At 38.2% G+C, this 17,809-nt stretch overlaps 1 protein-coding gene across 1 annotated transcript in view; it reads left to right on the top strand.

Moving 5' to 3' along the window:
- Window positions 1–17,809, top strand: part of CHRDL1 (chordin like 1) — a 213,753-nt gene that overhangs the window by 122,349 nt on the left and 73,595 nt on the right. Inside the window, exons 5-6 of the mRNA XM_008159404.3 lie at window positions 13,289–13,431; window positions 14,921–15,014. Coding sequence (XP_008157626.3) covers window positions 13,289–13,431; window positions 14,921–15,014 — 237 coding nt within the window. The remainder of the gene's footprint in view (window positions 1–13,288; window positions 13,432–14,920; window positions 15,015–17,809) is intronic.

The raw sequence follows: 17,809 nt of genomic DNA, 5'->3' as shown, positions 1-17,809 counted from the left end.
TGGCTGCACCAGTCTGCATTCCCACCAGCAGTGCACGAGGATTCCTTTTTCTCCCCATCCTCGACAGCACTTGTCATTTGTTGATTTGTTGATAATAGCCATTCTGACAGGTGGGAGATGGTACCTCATTGTTGTTTTGATTTGCATCTCTCTGATGATTAGTGACTTTGAGCAGGTTTTCATATGTCTCTTGGCCTTCCTTCTGTCTTCTTTCGAAAAGTGTCTATTTAGATCAGTTGCCCATTTTTTGATTGGGTCGTTTATCTTCCTTTTGTTAAGCTGCATGAGTACCCTGTAAATGTTGGAGATTAAACCCTTATCATTGATATCATTGGCAAATAAGTTCTCCCATGCAGTGGGCTTTCTTGTTGTTTTATTGATGGTTTCCTTTACTGTACAAAAGCTTTTTATTTTGGTGTAGTCCCATTAGTTTATTTTCTCTATAGTTTCCATTGCCCAAGGAGCAGTATCAGTAAAGAAATTTCTTCGACATATGTCAGAGATTTTTCTGACTGTGGATTCCTCTAGTATTTTTATGGTTTCCTGTCATATGTTTAAGTCCTTTATCCATTTTGAGTTTATTTCTGTGTATGGTGTAAGTTGGTGGTCTAGTTTCAATTTTTTGCATGTATCTGTCCAATTTTCCCAACACCATTTATTGAAGAGACTGTCTTGACTCCATTGTATGTTCATGCCTCCTTTGTCAAATATTAATTCAGCATAGTGGTTTGGGTCAATTTCTGGGTTCTCTATTCTGTTCTATCGATCTATATGTCTGTTCTTGTGCCAGTACCAGACAGTTTTGAGAACAGTGGCTTTGTAATACAGCTTGAAATCTGGTATTGAGATCCCACCTACTTTATTCTTCCTTCTCAGGATTGCTATGTCTATTCGGGGTGTTTTTTTTATTCCAGATGAATTTTTGGAGAGTTCTTTCTAGGTCTGTGAAATATGCCGTTGGTATTTTAATGGGGAGTGCATTGAATCTATAGATTGCTTTGGGTAGTATGGACATTTGAATGATGTTGATTCTCCTAATCCATGAACATGGTATGGTCTATCATCTTTTTACATCTTCCTCTATCTCTTTCTTCAGTGTCCTGTAGTTTTCCGTGTATAGGTCTTTTACTTCCTTGGTTAAGTTTATTCCTAGGTAGCTTAATTTTTTTGGTGCAATGGTAAATGGGATTGCTTTTTTAGTCTCTCTTTCTGTAAGTTCACTATTTGTTTATAGAAATGCTATAGATTTCTTGGCATTAATTTTGTATCCTGCTACATTGCCGAATTAATCTATTACGTCTATTAGTTTTTTGATGGAGTCTTTCAATTTTTTTATGTACAATATCATGTCATCTGAAAATAAGGACAGCTTTACTTCTTCTTTTCCAATTTGGATGCCTTTTATTTCTTCTTCTTGTCTAATTGCAATGGCTAATACTTCCAGTACTATGTCAAACAGGAGTGCTGAGAATGGGCATCCCTGTCTTGTTCCTGTTCTTAGGGGAAATGGTTTTAGTTTTTGCCCATTGAGTATGATGTTAGCTATGGGTTTATCATATATAGCTTTTATTATGTTGAGGTATGATCCTTCTATTCCCAGCTTGCTGAGAGTTTTTATCAAGAAAGGGTGTTGGATTTTGTCAAATGCTTTTTCTGCATCAATTGATATTACTATGTGATTTTTATCTCTCAATTTGTTTATGTGATGTATCACATTTATTGATTTGCAGATATTGTACCATCCTTGCATTCCTGGGATAAATCCTACTTAATCATGGTATATGATCTTTCTGATGTAGTGCTGGATCCGATTTGCTGGAATTTTGTTGAGGATTTTGGCATCTATGTTCATGAGGGATATTGGCCTGTAATTCTCTTTCATTGTGTTGTCTTTATCTGGTTTTGGTATTAGGGTGATGCTGGCTTCACAGAAGGAGCTTGGAAGTGTTCCTTCCTCTTGAATTTTTTGGAATAATCTGAGGAGGATAGATTTTAGTTTTTCCTTGAATGTTTACTAAAATTCCCCTGTGAAGGCGTCTGGCCCCGGATTTTTGTTTGCTGGAAGCTTTTTGATGACTATTTCAATTTCTTCCATAATTATTGGTCTATTGAGATGTTTAGATTCTTCCTGATTGAGTTTTGGAAGGTTGTATATTCCTAGGAATATGTCCATTTCCTCCAGGTTGTCCAGTTTGTTGGAATAGAGTTGTTCGTAGTATTTTTTAATGATCCTTTGTATTTCGGTGGGGTCTGTTGTTATTTCTCCTCTTTCATTTCTGATTTTGTTTATTTGGGTTCTCATTCTTTGCTTCTTGGTGAGGCTGGCTAGAGGTTCATCAATCTTGTTTATCCTTTCAAAGAACTAGCTCTTGTTTTTGTTGATTTTTTGTATTGTTTTTTCTATCTCAATGTCGTTTGTCTCCACTCTGATCTTTATTATTTCTTTCCTTCTGCTTACACTGGGCTTTTCTTGTTGCTCTCTTTCTAACTCTTTGAGTTGTAGGGTTAGGTAATTTATTTCCATTGTTTCTTGTTTTTGTATTTTTGCAGTAGGCTTGTAGAGCTATGAACCTCCCTCTCAAGACTGCTTTCGCTGTGTCCCATAGATTTTGGATTGTTGTGTTTTCATTGTCATTTGTTGCAATGATGTTTTTTATTTCTTCCTTGATCTCTCTGGTAACCCAGTCATTGTTTAATAGCATGCTGTTTAGTGTCCATGTGTTTGATTTTTTTGGATTGTGTTTATTGTAGTTGATTTCCAGTTTTATGCCACTGTGATCTAAAAAGATGCTTGATATGAATTCTATCTTCTTGAATTTGAAGAGACTTTGGCTATGACCCAACATATGGTCTATCTTTGAAAATGACCCATGTACACTTGAGAAGAATGTATATTCTGTGGCTTTGGGGTGAAATGTTCTGAAGTTGTCAATTAATTCCATCTGTTCTAGTGAGTCATTTAGGATTGATGTTTCTTTGCTGATTTTTTGTTTAACACTTTGCACTTGCTTGCTTTTTTCTTGATTCCTTTATTCTATTTGGGATTTAATTTTTTAAATACCCCAGATTGTACAAAGCACGGCAGTAGAATAAAAAACTGGTTTCTTTTCATACAAACTTATTTATTTGGATTTTTTTATATTTCAAATTATTGATCCATTCAATAACTGTCACACTCGACATCCAAGTGCAAAAGGTTAAAGGATTTGTCCAATGGTGATAGTGAGGTATTAAAGTCTCCTACTATGATTGTATTGCTGTCAATCTCTTCCTTGATATCCTCCAGGAGTTTATTTATGTATTTGGGTGCTCCTGTATTGGGTGCATATATATTTACCAGAGTTATTTCTTCATGTTGGATTGCTCCCTTTAGTATTATGAAGTGGCCTTCCTTATCTCTTGTTATGTCCTTCACTTTGAGATCTAATTTGTCAGATATAAGTATTGCTCCCAAAGCTTTTTATTTTCATTTCCATTCGCCTGAAAAACCTTTTTCCATCCTTTCACCCTCAGTCTGTGTGCGTCTTTTTTTCTGACGTGGGTTTTTTGTACATAGCAGATATATGGGTCTTGTTTTCTTATCCAATCCATTACCCTATGTCTTTTGATTGGGGCATTTAATCCGTTTACATTTAAAGTTATTATTGATATGTACTTATTTGTCACCATTTTTATCCTTTACCCCTGTGTTCTTCTTCACTTCCTATTTCTTTTTTTCACAGCAGACCCTTTAGCATTTCTTGCTTTGCTGATTTGGTGGTAATAAATTCCTTCAGTCTTTTTTTGTCTATGAAGCTCCTGATTTAACCTTCAATTTTAATTGATAGGCTTGCTGGATACAGTATTCTTGGATTCAGACCCTTCCTTTGCATGACTTTCTATATTTCATTCCATTCCCTTCTAGCCTGATGAGTTTCTGTTGAGAAATCAGTTGCTAGTCTGATGGGGTTCCTTTGTATATAACTTTCTGTCTCTCTCTGGCCTCTTTTAAGATTCTTACTTTGTCGTTGTTGTTTGCCAATTTAATTATAATGTGCCTTGGCATCAGTCTTTTGGGGCCATTTTGCTTGGGACTCTGTGAGCTTCTTGGATTTGTGTGGGTTTTTTCTTCCATATATCAGGGAAGTTTTCTGTCATTATTTCTTCAAACATGTTTTCTATTCCTTGCTCAGTTTCCTCTCCTTCTGCAACCCCTATTATGCAGATGTTGTTTTGTTTCATGTTGTCCCAGAGTTCCCTTAGGCTCTCCTCCTGCTTTTTAATTTTTTTTTCTAGAAACTGCTCTACTTGGGTATTTTTTTCTACCTTGTCTTCTAGCTCATGGGTGCGGTCCTCTGCATCTTCTAGTCTACTCTTGATGCTTTCCATTGTGTTCTTTCTTTAAGCGATGTCATTTATCATTTCTTATTGTTTCTTCTTCATTTCCTCTTGCTTCTTACTCATATTGTCTAATTTGTCTTCCATTATTTTCAGCCACCTTATTACCATTTGTCTGAATTCTTTCTCTGACAGATTGCTTGCCTCCATTTCGTTTACTTCCTTTTCTGGTGATGCCTGCTTTTCTTTCACATGCTGGCTGTTTCTTTGTCTCCCCATGGTCTCTCTTCTCTGGGTGTCTTGTTATGTAGTTCTCTCTGTCCAGCATTGATTTCATGGCACAAAATACAACACAACCAGTTACAACACACAAGGCACTGAACAAAAATGTATTCACGATATTAATAACCCCAAATAAAGGTGACCACTCGAGAAAGGCAAATTAGGGGATAGGAGAGAAAGAAGAGAAAAAAAAGGAAAAAAGAGAAAGGAGTGCAAAAAATGAAATTGGGGAAAGGAAAAAAAAGTAATAGAGAAAAGAAAGAGAATAAGAAAGAAATGAGGAACAAACTATATATATGGGGAGAAAACTCCAATAGAACAGCCACTAATCCCAGCAAATGCCAGCAACAAGTACCTGGAAATGAATACAAACTACAAACAACACCCAATATCAAGCGCAGCAAGGGAAAATGGAAGCTAAAAACAAACCAAAAAAAGGAAACAAAAACAAAACAAAACAAAAGAATAAGCAAAACAATCTCATAAACAAGCATAAAAAATCGATATAATCAACATTCAAGCAAACAACAACAAAAGGCCAGAGAGAAAAACAATATTTTGGATAGTGAAGACAGAGAAGAGAGAGGTTTGTATGGACTCGGGGAAGGGGATTGGAAATTAAATATATACGTAGGGTGAAATTTAACAGGGAGTAAAAAGAAAGAATAGGGAAAATCTAAAGCAGGAAAAGGGTAAGAGAAACAGGACACCAAAAAGGGACAAGTTAGGAAGAGAGTGATGGCATAAAGGTAGAGTTGAGATAGAGTAGAATGATGTTAAAAAAAAAAAGATGAAAATAGAATGTAGAACACTAATCTCCAAGTAAAATAAAGAGAAAATAAAATGACACTTAAAAAAAGTAGTAGTAATAATACTGATTGAAAATAAAAATGTAATAATTAAAAAGGTAAAATCAAGTGAGGGAAAAAGAAAAAAATTAGTTTCTTAAGTAAAAGATGAAAAAAATTAAAAATTAAAAATTAAAAAATAAAAATAAAATAAAAAATAAAAATAAAATGTGCAGTAGTGAAGGTCATTCACTTCCTCTAATGTTCTGTTTGGCATGCCTGTTTCCCAGTCAGGACAGTATTGCAGTTCCCTGCATTCTATAGGTCCTCAGTATTGTAAGCCTGTCCTGATTTTTAAGCAGGCATTGTGTCTTAATTTCTTGTATTCCTTTATTTGTGATTACACAAGAGTCAATTTGTGATTCAACCCCTGAGTGGCAGTGTTTCTGGATTAACCTCTGGGTCTATAGGTCCTCTCTAGCTTGTGCTTAGATCCTGCTTTCCCTGTGGCACTCAATACTGGTTTCTGGTGGCCCCAGAGCTGGTTCTCCAATCGTCACTCCCTGCACTGATCCCCAGGCTCCAGAAAAACAACCTTCCCCTGCAGTCTCCTAGGGTGTCCCCAACTCGGCAATCCCATGCACTGGGCTTAGCAATCAGGAGCAAGGATTCAAAGAGGAAAACCCGCAAGTGTGCGAACTCAGGGGCCTTGCGCAAGTCTGCACAGTCCTTCCATCCCCCTTGTGTCCACGCAGCCCGCACACTTTTAAAATTTTTAGGCTGTCCTTCTGTGTCAGATCAAAATGGGTTGCTTTTTAGAGATCCCATCTCTTATCAGCTCTGAGGACCTCCTTCCACATTCACAGATCACACCAGCCCCAACAGCCACAGATTTTTCTAGGTGCAGACTTCCCCTGGTCCTCCAGCTCCCACAGTGCACACGTTTCTCTGTCTTGCCGGGACCAGAGACCTCACCTTATCCCAGGCGAAATCTGACCTTTCTGTGGTGGAGTATAGAGCTCCTCTGAATCCATCCACATGTTTGCACCATTTGGGGACCGGTGCTCTAGGGTTCACAGCTGTTCAGTGGGTGCCGCAGTTGTAGATTATCAGGCTTTCGATAACATCTACTTTCCCCTTCAAGATGGCGCAGTCTCTGCATCCAAGCCGGTGGCTCCAGGAGGGAATGCAGCAACAGTGAGGGCTGCTCGGTCAGGGGAGCCCTGTCCAGCAGTCCCCTACCTTCTTCTGGAGTATAGTTATCCCTTAACTCACCAACAGACACTCCCCGTGAGACCCTCAGCTGCTCTTTCTATCTGCTCCGGGACAAGGCTCGGGACACGTCTGTCTATTCAGCCACCATTCCCCCACCCCCCATAACAGCTTTTTTATCCACTCATCTACTGATGGGCACTTGGACTGTTTCCAGATCTTAGCTATTGTAAATTGTGCTGCTATGAACATAGGAGTGTATACATTCTTTCTGATTAGTATTCTTAGGATATATTCCTAGATGTTGGGTCACTGGGTCCAATGGCAGTCCCATATTTAATTTTTTGAGGAAACTTCATACTGTTTTCCTTAATTACTGCACCAGCCTGCATTCCCACCAGTAGTGTACTAGGGTTCCCATTTCCCCACATCCTTGCCAGCACTTGTCATTTGTTGGTTTGTTGATGATAGCCATTCTGACAGGTGTGAGATGATACCTCATTGTCATTTTAATTTGCATCCCTCAGATGATTAGTGACTTTGAGCATTTTTATATGTCTCTTGGTCATCTGTATGTCCACTTTGGAGAAGTATCTGTTTAGGTCCTTTGCCAATTTTTAACTGGATTTTTTGTCTTCCTTTTGTTAAATTGTATGGTTTCCCTATATATTTTGGATATTAAACCTTTATCAGATGTATCATCACCAAATATGTTCTCCAATACAGTGGGCTCCCTTTTCATGTTGTTAATGGTTTCTTTTGCTGTGCAGAAGTTTTCTATTTTAATGTAGTCCCATTTGTTTATTTTAACATTAGTTTCCTTTGCCCACAGGGCCTCTTTTTAAAGGCTGAATGATATTCATATACATATATATATATATATATATATCTTATAATTTCTTTATCCATTTATTCATCAATGGACACTTGCAATATATATATATATATATATATATGTATATATATATATATATATATATATCTTGGTTATTATGGAAAAAGCTGCAGTAAACATGAGAGCACAGTTATCTTTCCAGGTACCAATTTTATTTCTTTTCTGCCCCTAGTTTTAACATAAATAGCACACATTTTGAAGTACAAAAGCTATTTTTCTGAGTTGCCTCTCCTAATAAATAGCTATGTAACATGGCCTAAACTTTGGGGACATTAGCAGCTTCATTTTCATTATTTTCCCCCCATCCATTAGGGACAGTAGAAAATTAAATAAGAATAAATGGGAAGATGTTAGATTTATTGTATAAAACTAGTATTAAACATTAAATAAGTGGTTTCTCTTTTTATTGTTCTATCTTCCTCTCTTTTGCTTTTCCACCATCTCCTCTTGAGTAGAGTAATTGACTCCAATGTCAGGTTACTCCAAAGACTATTGTAAGAAAGACTCTCAAGGTCATGCTTCCACTGGAAAACCTCCCCCTGAGGTTGCCTTGCCTTTGATCCCTTTATGGGGGCCTACTTTAAAACTCAATTCACATTTTTTGATACAAAGTAATTGAAAACTGATTTTCCATTTGATATTGCAAAGATTCACCAGCTCCTGTAAGAATAATGGCAAATATTATTTTGTAGATCATCTAGTTTTCTTTCATCAAAAAATACTGAGATTTGCCGAGGCCGGTTTGGCTCAGTGGATAGAGCGTCGGCCTGCGGACTGAAGGGTCCCGGGTTCGATTCCGGTCAGGGGCATGTGCCTTGGTTGCGGGCGCATCCCCGGTGGGGGGTGTGCAGGAGGCAGCTGATTGATGTTTCTGACTCTCTATCTCTCTCCCTTCCTCTCTGTGAAAGAATCAATAAAATATATTTTTAAAAAAATTAAAAAAAAATAAAAAATAAAAAAATACTGAGATTTTATATAATTAGATACCAGGGGACAAATGGTCCTGCTCCTGTCCTTTCCCCAGTGAATTTCATTCAGTCCTCTCTATTAGCTGTAGCTGTCTGCTTGTGTGTATTTGGGGCAGGAGCAGGACTCATAGACCAGACCAGAGATCAATTAGTATGAGTGAAATTCTTTCTAGGAGTTAAGGCAGCTTCTTTTTAAGGCAAAATTAAGAAATTTCCTTTGTAGCCTGTAAGGGGTCATTAATAAGTAGTTAACATCCAAGGGGTGAGTGACTCAGAAATTGAAGCTAGATAAATTTATATAGCAAAGTATGTAATTGAGTTACTTACCAGAGTCACTGAAGCCAAAGAAAGTGTGATACCAGTTTTCTGCGTATTTAGGCAAATACATTCTAGAAGGCAAGACAGCCTTTATGTTCTATTGGTTTTGGTTTTTTAATTGAATGGTCCCTTCCTTGTTATAGGTTTGATATGATTGGCATCCACCTTGATAGTGGCTAGAAAGGAAGATTCTAGAATCAGTCAAACATCAGTTTAGATCATGTTGCTACCACTTACAAGTTGTGTGACCCGGGGCAAGTCAATTAATTTCTTAAGCCTTAGTTTCCTCATCAGAAAAATGGTATAATCATAGTGTCTATATGACAATATTATTAGTAAAAGCCAATAAAATAATGCATAGAAAACCACTCACCATGGTGCCTGGCATATTAATTAAAACTCTCTAAGTGCTAGCTATTGAATTATTATTTTTATTACCCTTTATCATTTTTACCTCCTTCCTGAGCATGATGCCATTTTGTATAGTTTAAACAGTTGTATAATTTACCTATAATATGGACTCATTTTCATTATAATTTAGACTAATGGGAAAGGAAGGAGGTTCTAACTCTCAAAACCTTCTGCTAATGAAACACAACTTCCCTGATTTATATTATTCCATATCCTGAAGCAGGCATTTTTCCAAGCACTGCTTGAATCTATTATTAATTGGTACATCAATGATTAATTTATCAGCCTAACCAATGGACACAGGCGACAGGGGGTGAGGGCATGAGTGGGGGGGGGGATAATGGCGGGACAAGGACACATATGTAATACCTTAATCGATAAAGAAATTAAAAAATGATTAGTTTAATCTGGGGGCTTGTTCACTGTTGTTTGGTGTGTGTGTGTGTGTGTGTGTGTGTGTGTGTGTGTGTGTGTGTATTTGCATGCACATGCACCATGCACTTTGGGGAAGTTCAGTGAAAAGACTTTTTGAGATCATTCACTTAGAGTCAACTCACCAAGTGCATTGACTTTTTGCTACAATCCTACACTAGACTCCATGGAGAAAAGAGTTATATAAGGCACAGTTCCAGTCCTCAAAAAATAATACATACACATGTATACATGTGCTGTTAGAAAGAAAAATGGAATTTAGGACCAGGAGATCAGATTTCCATTCCTTTTTTCATCACTCACTAGCTTGGCGACTTCAGATAAGACTTTCAACCTCGGAAACTTGTTGCCCTCAAATCAAAAATGAAGATAAAAATCTGCCTTATTTGATTGACAAGGTCATTATGAGGCTCCATTCTAATAATGTATGTGAAATCTCTTTGTAAATTGTTAGCTAGGTGACTATAATTCACAAATATGAGTTATAGTTATATTCAAATGCCAGATTGTGTGCTTCAGACATCAGATGCCTGAAAGATCCAGTTTGGGGCTGGAGCTATTAGGGAATGTTTCCTGTAGGAAAAGGAACTTTTACTGATCCTTCAAAATTAGACAGGACTTCAATAGGTGGAAAAGAGTGAAAGGGAGGGTGTAATCTTGGTGGAGGGATTAAAAATAACCAACAATTCCAGAGGCTAGAATAATCATTCAAGCACATACCAAGTAATATAGTAAAACATGGGAGGAGATACAGTTACCAGGGTAATTATAATAGACTAGAAGCCCAGTGCACAAATTTGTGCACATTGAAAGGAAATTAATTAGAAGAAATATTTTAATATTGCTATTCGCCCTTTCTCTATAAGTGTCAACCAAATTCATGATCGACAATGACAGATGGAAACACATGTGTGCGATTGGCGCCAGCGAGAGCTTTATATATATAGATAAACTTGCTTAGTTAGACCTGTTTTCTGATTTAGCTAAACTTTTTACAGCCCAGTGAAGCACCCCAACTTCTTTTTTAGATAATTGTCAGCAACACAGCAGTAAATATCAGCACAGAGCAGATTATTATTGTAGATCACACAGGGAGAACAAAGGGTAAAATATTTAACTGCAGCAGTGTTTGACTATATTCTGTTCAGTGAGAAAACCTGAAGTCATTTTCAAGGTCCACCATTTCTTCTTTTCAGTCTGGTCAAGTTTCTAAGCTTTCTAAATCTCCGTTTTCCGGCTAATGAAAAGAAAACAGGATTCCACCGAGTCTCCTATCTACCTACTCCAGGACTTCTGTGAGGATCAAATGAGATGAGGCACAGGAAAATGCTTCACAGACATTTGGTTGAAGTGTAAATGTTTCCACCTGGCTATAAAGCAAGTCATGTTCCTGGGCTGAAGATAACTGCAAGGAGTCTAGTCGTCGCTAGGGAAAGGAAGCCAGGCGTTGCTATGTGATGTCATTACCAGGCACCCACAGTGACTATTTCCAGGCAGGGCTGGGCTGTGGGCTGTGGGCTGCATTTTGCGCCATGGGGTCTTGGCAGCATCAGCTATGATTTGGTGGGCTGTCACTACACGGTGGTGGCGGGGCCTGTGTCCCACTTGGGTAAGGTGACCAGATTTTAACATTGGTAAAGTGGGACACCATTGACCGGGGGGGGGGGGGGGGGTAAGGGGGAAGGGGGGAGGGGTTCTTGATTAAAAATTTGGTCTATATTGTAATCGCTTTTGGTTTTTTTTTTAATAAAAGGAAATTTACTTCTTAGATCATCGTTGAATTTGCATCCTCTTTTCTTACTCACTATGTTAAAAATCTAAAAAAAAAATTTAAAATTATAAATTATATATATATATTGCTTAAAAACACAGTAAGTAGGTACATAATTACATGAACATTTTATTGTTAGTTTATAAATTAATTTGATTGTTATAAAGTAACTATATTTTAAAAATTATTTTAATTTTAATCCTATATTTCTTTCTAAATAATAACAATACTAACTTGTATTATTTTTCCTCTGAACTTGCCATAACATAAGTCGTAAGTGTCACTTTCAAGGCTGGCGCTAGACTTTTTGCCGCCACTATAAAATATAAATAATACGAGTACTGTCTGCTAAATTCAAGAAAATTTATGTATTTATGAAAATTACTTACCTAAATGATCTGAATAGCTGATGTGTAATGACATCACTTGTTTAACTAGCTTACTAGCACGCAGTACGATGTGTATCATCTGAGAGACAGTTACAAAATGTTTTCGTCGTTGCCAATCCCAAAAAATGCCATTGTTCATTAAGTCCAAACAATGGTGGTCGAATTCTAACAACTGATTAACAATGCGAACTTTGATAAGCAGTTCTCGATAATCAGTTCTCAACAATTATTTGTTATTATTAAAGTTTAACATGAGAAAATTAACAGAAATAATATAAAACTCATATCCTGGCTAAATAGCCACATGGCCGCCGAAAACCGTATATTCCCTTCCTGTTCTCCCGCCGTTCCCTAGCTTGTCGTGCATTCTTTCCAAAAACCGGGACTTGTTTAAAACGCCGTGGGACACGGGACAAATTGTTAAAAATTGGGACTGTCCCGCCAAAAGCGGTACATCTGGTCACCTTACGCTTGGGGGAAGTCAAGTGTTGCTTTGTGGCTGCCAGGTCTGCGGTGCCATTTATCTGTAAATGGCCAGTGCGCATCATGGCAGCTCCTGAGTTGAGCATCTGCACTCTGGTGGTCAGTGCGCATCATAGCAACCAGTTGGACAGTTGGACACAGCATATTAGCCTTTTTTATATACACTGAGTGGCCAGATTATTATGATCTCTGAACACATAATAATCTGACCATTCAGTGTATGTCCTATATAATAAAAGGCTAATATGCAAATTGTCCCCTCGACCAGGAGTTCGACCAGCAGGCAGGCCGGCCAACTGCCCATGTCCCCTCCCCCTGGCCAGGCTGGCAGGACCCCACCCATGCACGAATTCATGCACTGGGCCTCTAATATATACATATACTGAGTGGCCATATTATTATGCGTTCAGAGATCATAATAATCTGGCCACTCAGTGTATATAGAAGGTTTTTCTTCTGACAGGACTCCTTCCTTCTAGGCAAGTTAATACCTTATTCTTATAGATCTGTTAGCTCCATCAATGCAAAGTCCTTGTCCTTCTTATCTGGTCTCTCTCTAACGCCTATCACAGAGAGCAGTTGTTCAATAAATGCTCAGCAAATGAAAAAAGTGGATGATGGTCATGTCAGTTGCTATTCTTGTCTGGCTGCTTTAATATAAGCATATCTCAGAGATACCATGGGATTTGTTCCAGGCCACTTTAATAAAGCGAGTATCACAATAAAGCAAGTTGTAATCTTTTTGCGGGTGGAGGCTCATGCCTTCAATTTGTATATATATATTTGTGTGTATATATATATTTGTGTATATATATATATATATATCATACTTATGGAGTGTAATAAAGTGAAGCACAATAAAGAGAGGCATGTCTGTATTTTTTCATCATCAGCCACTGAATTAGGGACTATCTTTTAACTCCCTCAGTGTGGTACAGCCCCATCTACTGTTGGGATTTATGAAATTCTTTGCAATGATGCCAATACTTGGTATGTTTTTTTTCTTCACCCTGTCCCAGAAGACTCCTTACTCCCAGTGAACAATAAGGTAACCAGCAAGTCGTGTGAGTACAATGGGACCACTTACCAACATGGTGAGCTGTTCATGGCTGAAGGACTCTTTCAGAACCGGCAACCCAATCAGTGCACCCAGTGCAGCTGTTCGGTAAGTCCCTGTATCTTAATGTCCCTGCTAGCCCCTACCCAAATAAGAAAGCTTCCTCTGTACTAATACCTTTAGTTTGTGCTTACATTGTAGGGTGTTTGAATGGAAGATGAATTTCATTTAAATCATAGCATTAGTGTCAATCCAGACTCCCTGATTTCATCCACCCTGAATAACTCTGTTGAAGAGGTCAGACCCAGTCATATTCTGGTCTTAAAGCTTTGGGACTGCTTAAAGGACAGTGATAATTGGTGGTCTTGATATGTACGTTTTTAAAAACAGTAGTTATACCATTAAAGCCTTCATTTGAAGCTGTAGGGATAGATACTATGGGTAGAAAAGTCATTGGCACCATCTAGGGCCATTCAGTGAAATTCACAAGAAAATAGGCAGTCTCTTAGTTTCATATCTGAAGTATTCCATTAACCAGTTCATCCCTGGTTCCCTGCAATGAGAACTCTCTTGACAAAGCATGATTGAACCTGTGACATTTCTTGTCAAAAGAATGCACATACTTAAGCAATGAAGTATACTGATTATATCTTCATCTAATTATGCAGTCCAGAGAATGAAATAGATAGAACCAGAAAATGGAGTTAAATGAGTATTTAAACTGAAGTGTTAGGGAATGAAGTTAAATGTAGAAACAACTGTTTTCCCTCTAAGGGGAATTTAATGCTGGATTTCCAAGAGTGATTATAATTCACAAATATGAGTTACAGTGATTTTCAGTTCGAGATTGTATGCTTCAGACATCAGATGCCTTGAAAGATCCAGATCCATAGGGGTTTTTAGTAAAAATATAGTATCTCAGTAGTTTGGAATAATTTGGTTGTGGTCATGCTTTCCTGACCTTTCAGAAATCCTTCTAGCCCCAGAATTATATGCTTCTAAGAACTAAGAACAAGGCTTAAGAAATAATGTTTGGGACATAGAACTTTAGGGAATGGAGATTATGCAAAAACAGACATAACAGCAAGTAAATTTGATCCTCTCCTTTGCCTTGTGCTGGACTGAGCTGTCAATTCAGAACATTTGTATAGTTTTGTATTACCCCAGAGAGCTTGTATCCTGGGTTTGGAAGAGAGACTTGTGAGAGTTACAAAAGGTGGCTAATATGCAAATCCACATTCCCCAAAATCCCCAACATCCAGCTGAGGTATGATGAGGACCAAGGGATACAATGAACAGAGCACAGAGGAACAAGACTGTATTTGGTGATTTGGAGGCCTATGGCAGTCCTTCCATGGAGCACTTTGTGACATCTTAGACCAGGATGCACAATGAGGATTGATAATTCTTCTGTGTCTTAATCTCTGGTGTGGTAAAATAGTAAATAGAACAAAATAATACCTAGTAAATTTTAGGAAGTACCTAGAACTGACTGTGGGAGACCAGTGGGGAAGAACATGCCATGTTTTGAGCCTCTTCTCATCCCAGGTACCTCTCTAAGACACCTTGTGACCTTAATTCTGTTTCTTCTTGGCAGGAGGGAAATGTGTACTGTGGTCTCAAGACTTGCCCCAAATTAAGCTGTGCATTCCCTATCTCTGTTCCAGATTCCTGCTGCCGGGTATGCAGAGGTAGGTATCCTATCCATATCTCAAGACCCAAGATGGTGCCAATCTGAGTAGGAAGACTTAGAAGAGAGGAAAATATCTGCCCAGTGTCCTAGGGAAAGTGAATTTTCTGTCGTAGCTTTAGTTTGTAGGGATGCTTTCCTACAAAAAAGGAAAAAATAAATAAAAGCGCTAATTTTAAGGTCCACCAGTTGACAGAAACCACAGGAATGTGGCAAGAGAGGTGGGGTGGGAATCATCTAGTGTGAAAGTGCATGTCTTATTCTCTTTTTCCTTAATCCCTTCTAGTTTGGGCCCCATATTATTGTATTGTAAAACACAGGCTATTTCCATGCACAGCCTTAAAAGACAGAATGGGCCTTGCTAAGCATTGACATGACCATTTTGAAGACTGTGCAGGGCAAATTTATGTCCTATAAAATAAAAGGGTAATATGCAAATCGACTGAACGGTAGAACGACTGGTTGTTATGACGCACACTGAGCAGGCAGGCAGGCTAGTGATTAGGGGCAATCAGGCAGGAAGGCAGGTATAGTAGTTAGGGGCGATCAGGCAGTCAGGCAGAGTAGTTAGGGGTGATCAGGCAGGCAGTCAGGCAGAGCAGTTGGGGGTGATCAGGCAGTCAGGCAGAGGGGTTAGGGGCAATCAGGCAGGCAGGCAGGCAGGGGTGATCAGGCAGGCAAGCAGAGCGGTTAGGGGCGATCAGGCAGGCAGGTGAGCGATTAGGAGCCAGCGATCCCAGATTGTGAGAGGAATGTCCAACTGCTGGTTTAGGCCTGATTCCTGGGTGATCAGGCCCTAAACCAGCAGTTGGATATCCCTCAAGGGGTCTCAGATTGCAGGCCAGGTTGATGGACCCCCCTACCCCCCGCACGAATTTTGTGCACTGGGCCTCTAGTATATTCATAAAATACCATGGCTGTATTGTGATAAACTCAATAAAAGCAATATGTAAAGCATCATTTTCTCAAATTATATCTAAAATGGAATAGTAATTTTCTCAAGCCAATTTTTCTTCTTTGACTTCCATTTATTTAATATTGAATGATGCCACTTTTTTTTCTAGGCTTCTAAGAGCAAACATAACCACCATTAATTTCCCCTTTATTGCATTTTCTCAAATTGCCAAATCTATTAGCAGTTATGTATCCCTCCCTTTTCCTATTTTCCCTATGGCAGTACCTAATTTTGTCTTCTTCCCTTCCATCCAATCAACATATTTATTGATCATCTACTGTATGCTTGGCACTTTGCTAGAAGCTGAATACATATTGTTGAATATAGTGCACACACAGGGCACCTCCAAGACTCTATAGCATCTATATGTGAATTACAAAAGCGATTCCCTTACTTAAGATACTTTGCTACCATTTGCCAGAAAATCCTTGTGAATACACTGCCTTAGCTGTGGCACCCTTGTGGAGTGCACAACTTAAAAAACCATATCTGGCATATGGAGCAGCAAAGATATGTTATTTGCTCTTATGGAACTTACATCTTACCAGAGAAGACAAATAATATACAAAAAGTAAACAAATATCTAAATATGAACATTTTAATTTCACTTGGTCCTCCATATCCATGTGGTATGCATCTGCAGGTTCAATCAACTACAGATTGAAGTGGTATATAGGCATACCTTGGTGTAACCTATATGTACTAGGTGTACCGGTTAATAATGTGGATTTCTTTCAATAGTTGGAGTTACACATTTATTGGTTGATATATATGCGATTTGATATGTTTGCTATTTTGTTGTATTAACAGCAAGCTTCAAAACTTCATATGTCAAATTTTCTGAAGGTGTTAACATCATAGATATTTTTACACTTAAAAAATTTCATGCCAAAAAAAAAAAAAGAGAGCATTTGCAGGAAGTTTTAATTCATTATTTTATTTTGAAGAAAAGTGCTGCTGAATATTTTGGGAAGCTTATGGTGAACATGCTCCATCTCAAGATACTTGTGAATGCTGGTTTAAAGGCTTTAAAAAGATGATTTCTATGTGAAAGACAAAGAACGTCCGACCAGGTCAAGCGAAACAGTTTGAAGACAAACAATTACAAGTATTATTGGATGAAGATGCTTGTCAAACTCAAAAACAACTTGCAGAAAGATTAAATGTTTCTCAGCAAACAATTTCTGATTATTTACAAGCAATGGGAAAGATTTTAAAGGAAGGAAAATGGGTGCCACATCAACTGAACGAAAGACAAATGGAAAACCGAAAAGTCATCAGTAAAATGTTGCTTCAATGGCATGAAAGAAAGTCTTTTTTGCATCAAATTGTGACTGGTGATGAAAAATGGGTTTATTTTGAGAATCCCAAATGCACAAAATCATGGGTTGATCCAGGTCAACCATCAACATCAACTGCAAGACCAAATCGCTTCGGAAAGAAAACAATGCTCTGCATTTGGTGGGATCAGGAAGGTGTGGTATATTATGAGCTTCTAAAACCAGGTGAAACCATTAATACTGATCGCTACCAACAAAAAATAATCAATTTGAACCAGGCTTTGATCTTACTAGTAAAACGACCAGAATGTGCCAGAAGACACGGCAAAGTAATTTTGCTTCATGATGACATACCATCACACACTTCAAAATCAGTTAAAGACACGTTAAAAGATCTTTCTGGGAAGTATTAACCCACCCACCGTATTCACCAGACCTTGTTCCTTCAGATTACCACTTGTTCTGATCGATGGCACACGCACTTTCTGAGCAGCACTTCAAAACGTATAAAGAAGTGGAAAATTGGGTCTCTGAATGGTCTGCCTCAAAACAAGAAAAGTT

Source organism: Eptesicus fuscus, chromosome 1, assembly GCF_027574615.1.
Source record: "Eptesicus fuscus isolate TK198812 chromosome 1, DD_ASM_mEF_20220401, whole genome shotgun sequence".
Taxonomy (NCBI): Eukaryota; Metazoa; Chordata; class Mammalia; order Chiroptera; family Vespertilionidae; genus Eptesicus; species Eptesicus fuscus.
This window is presented reverse-complemented; position numbering and strand designations above follow the sequence as displayed.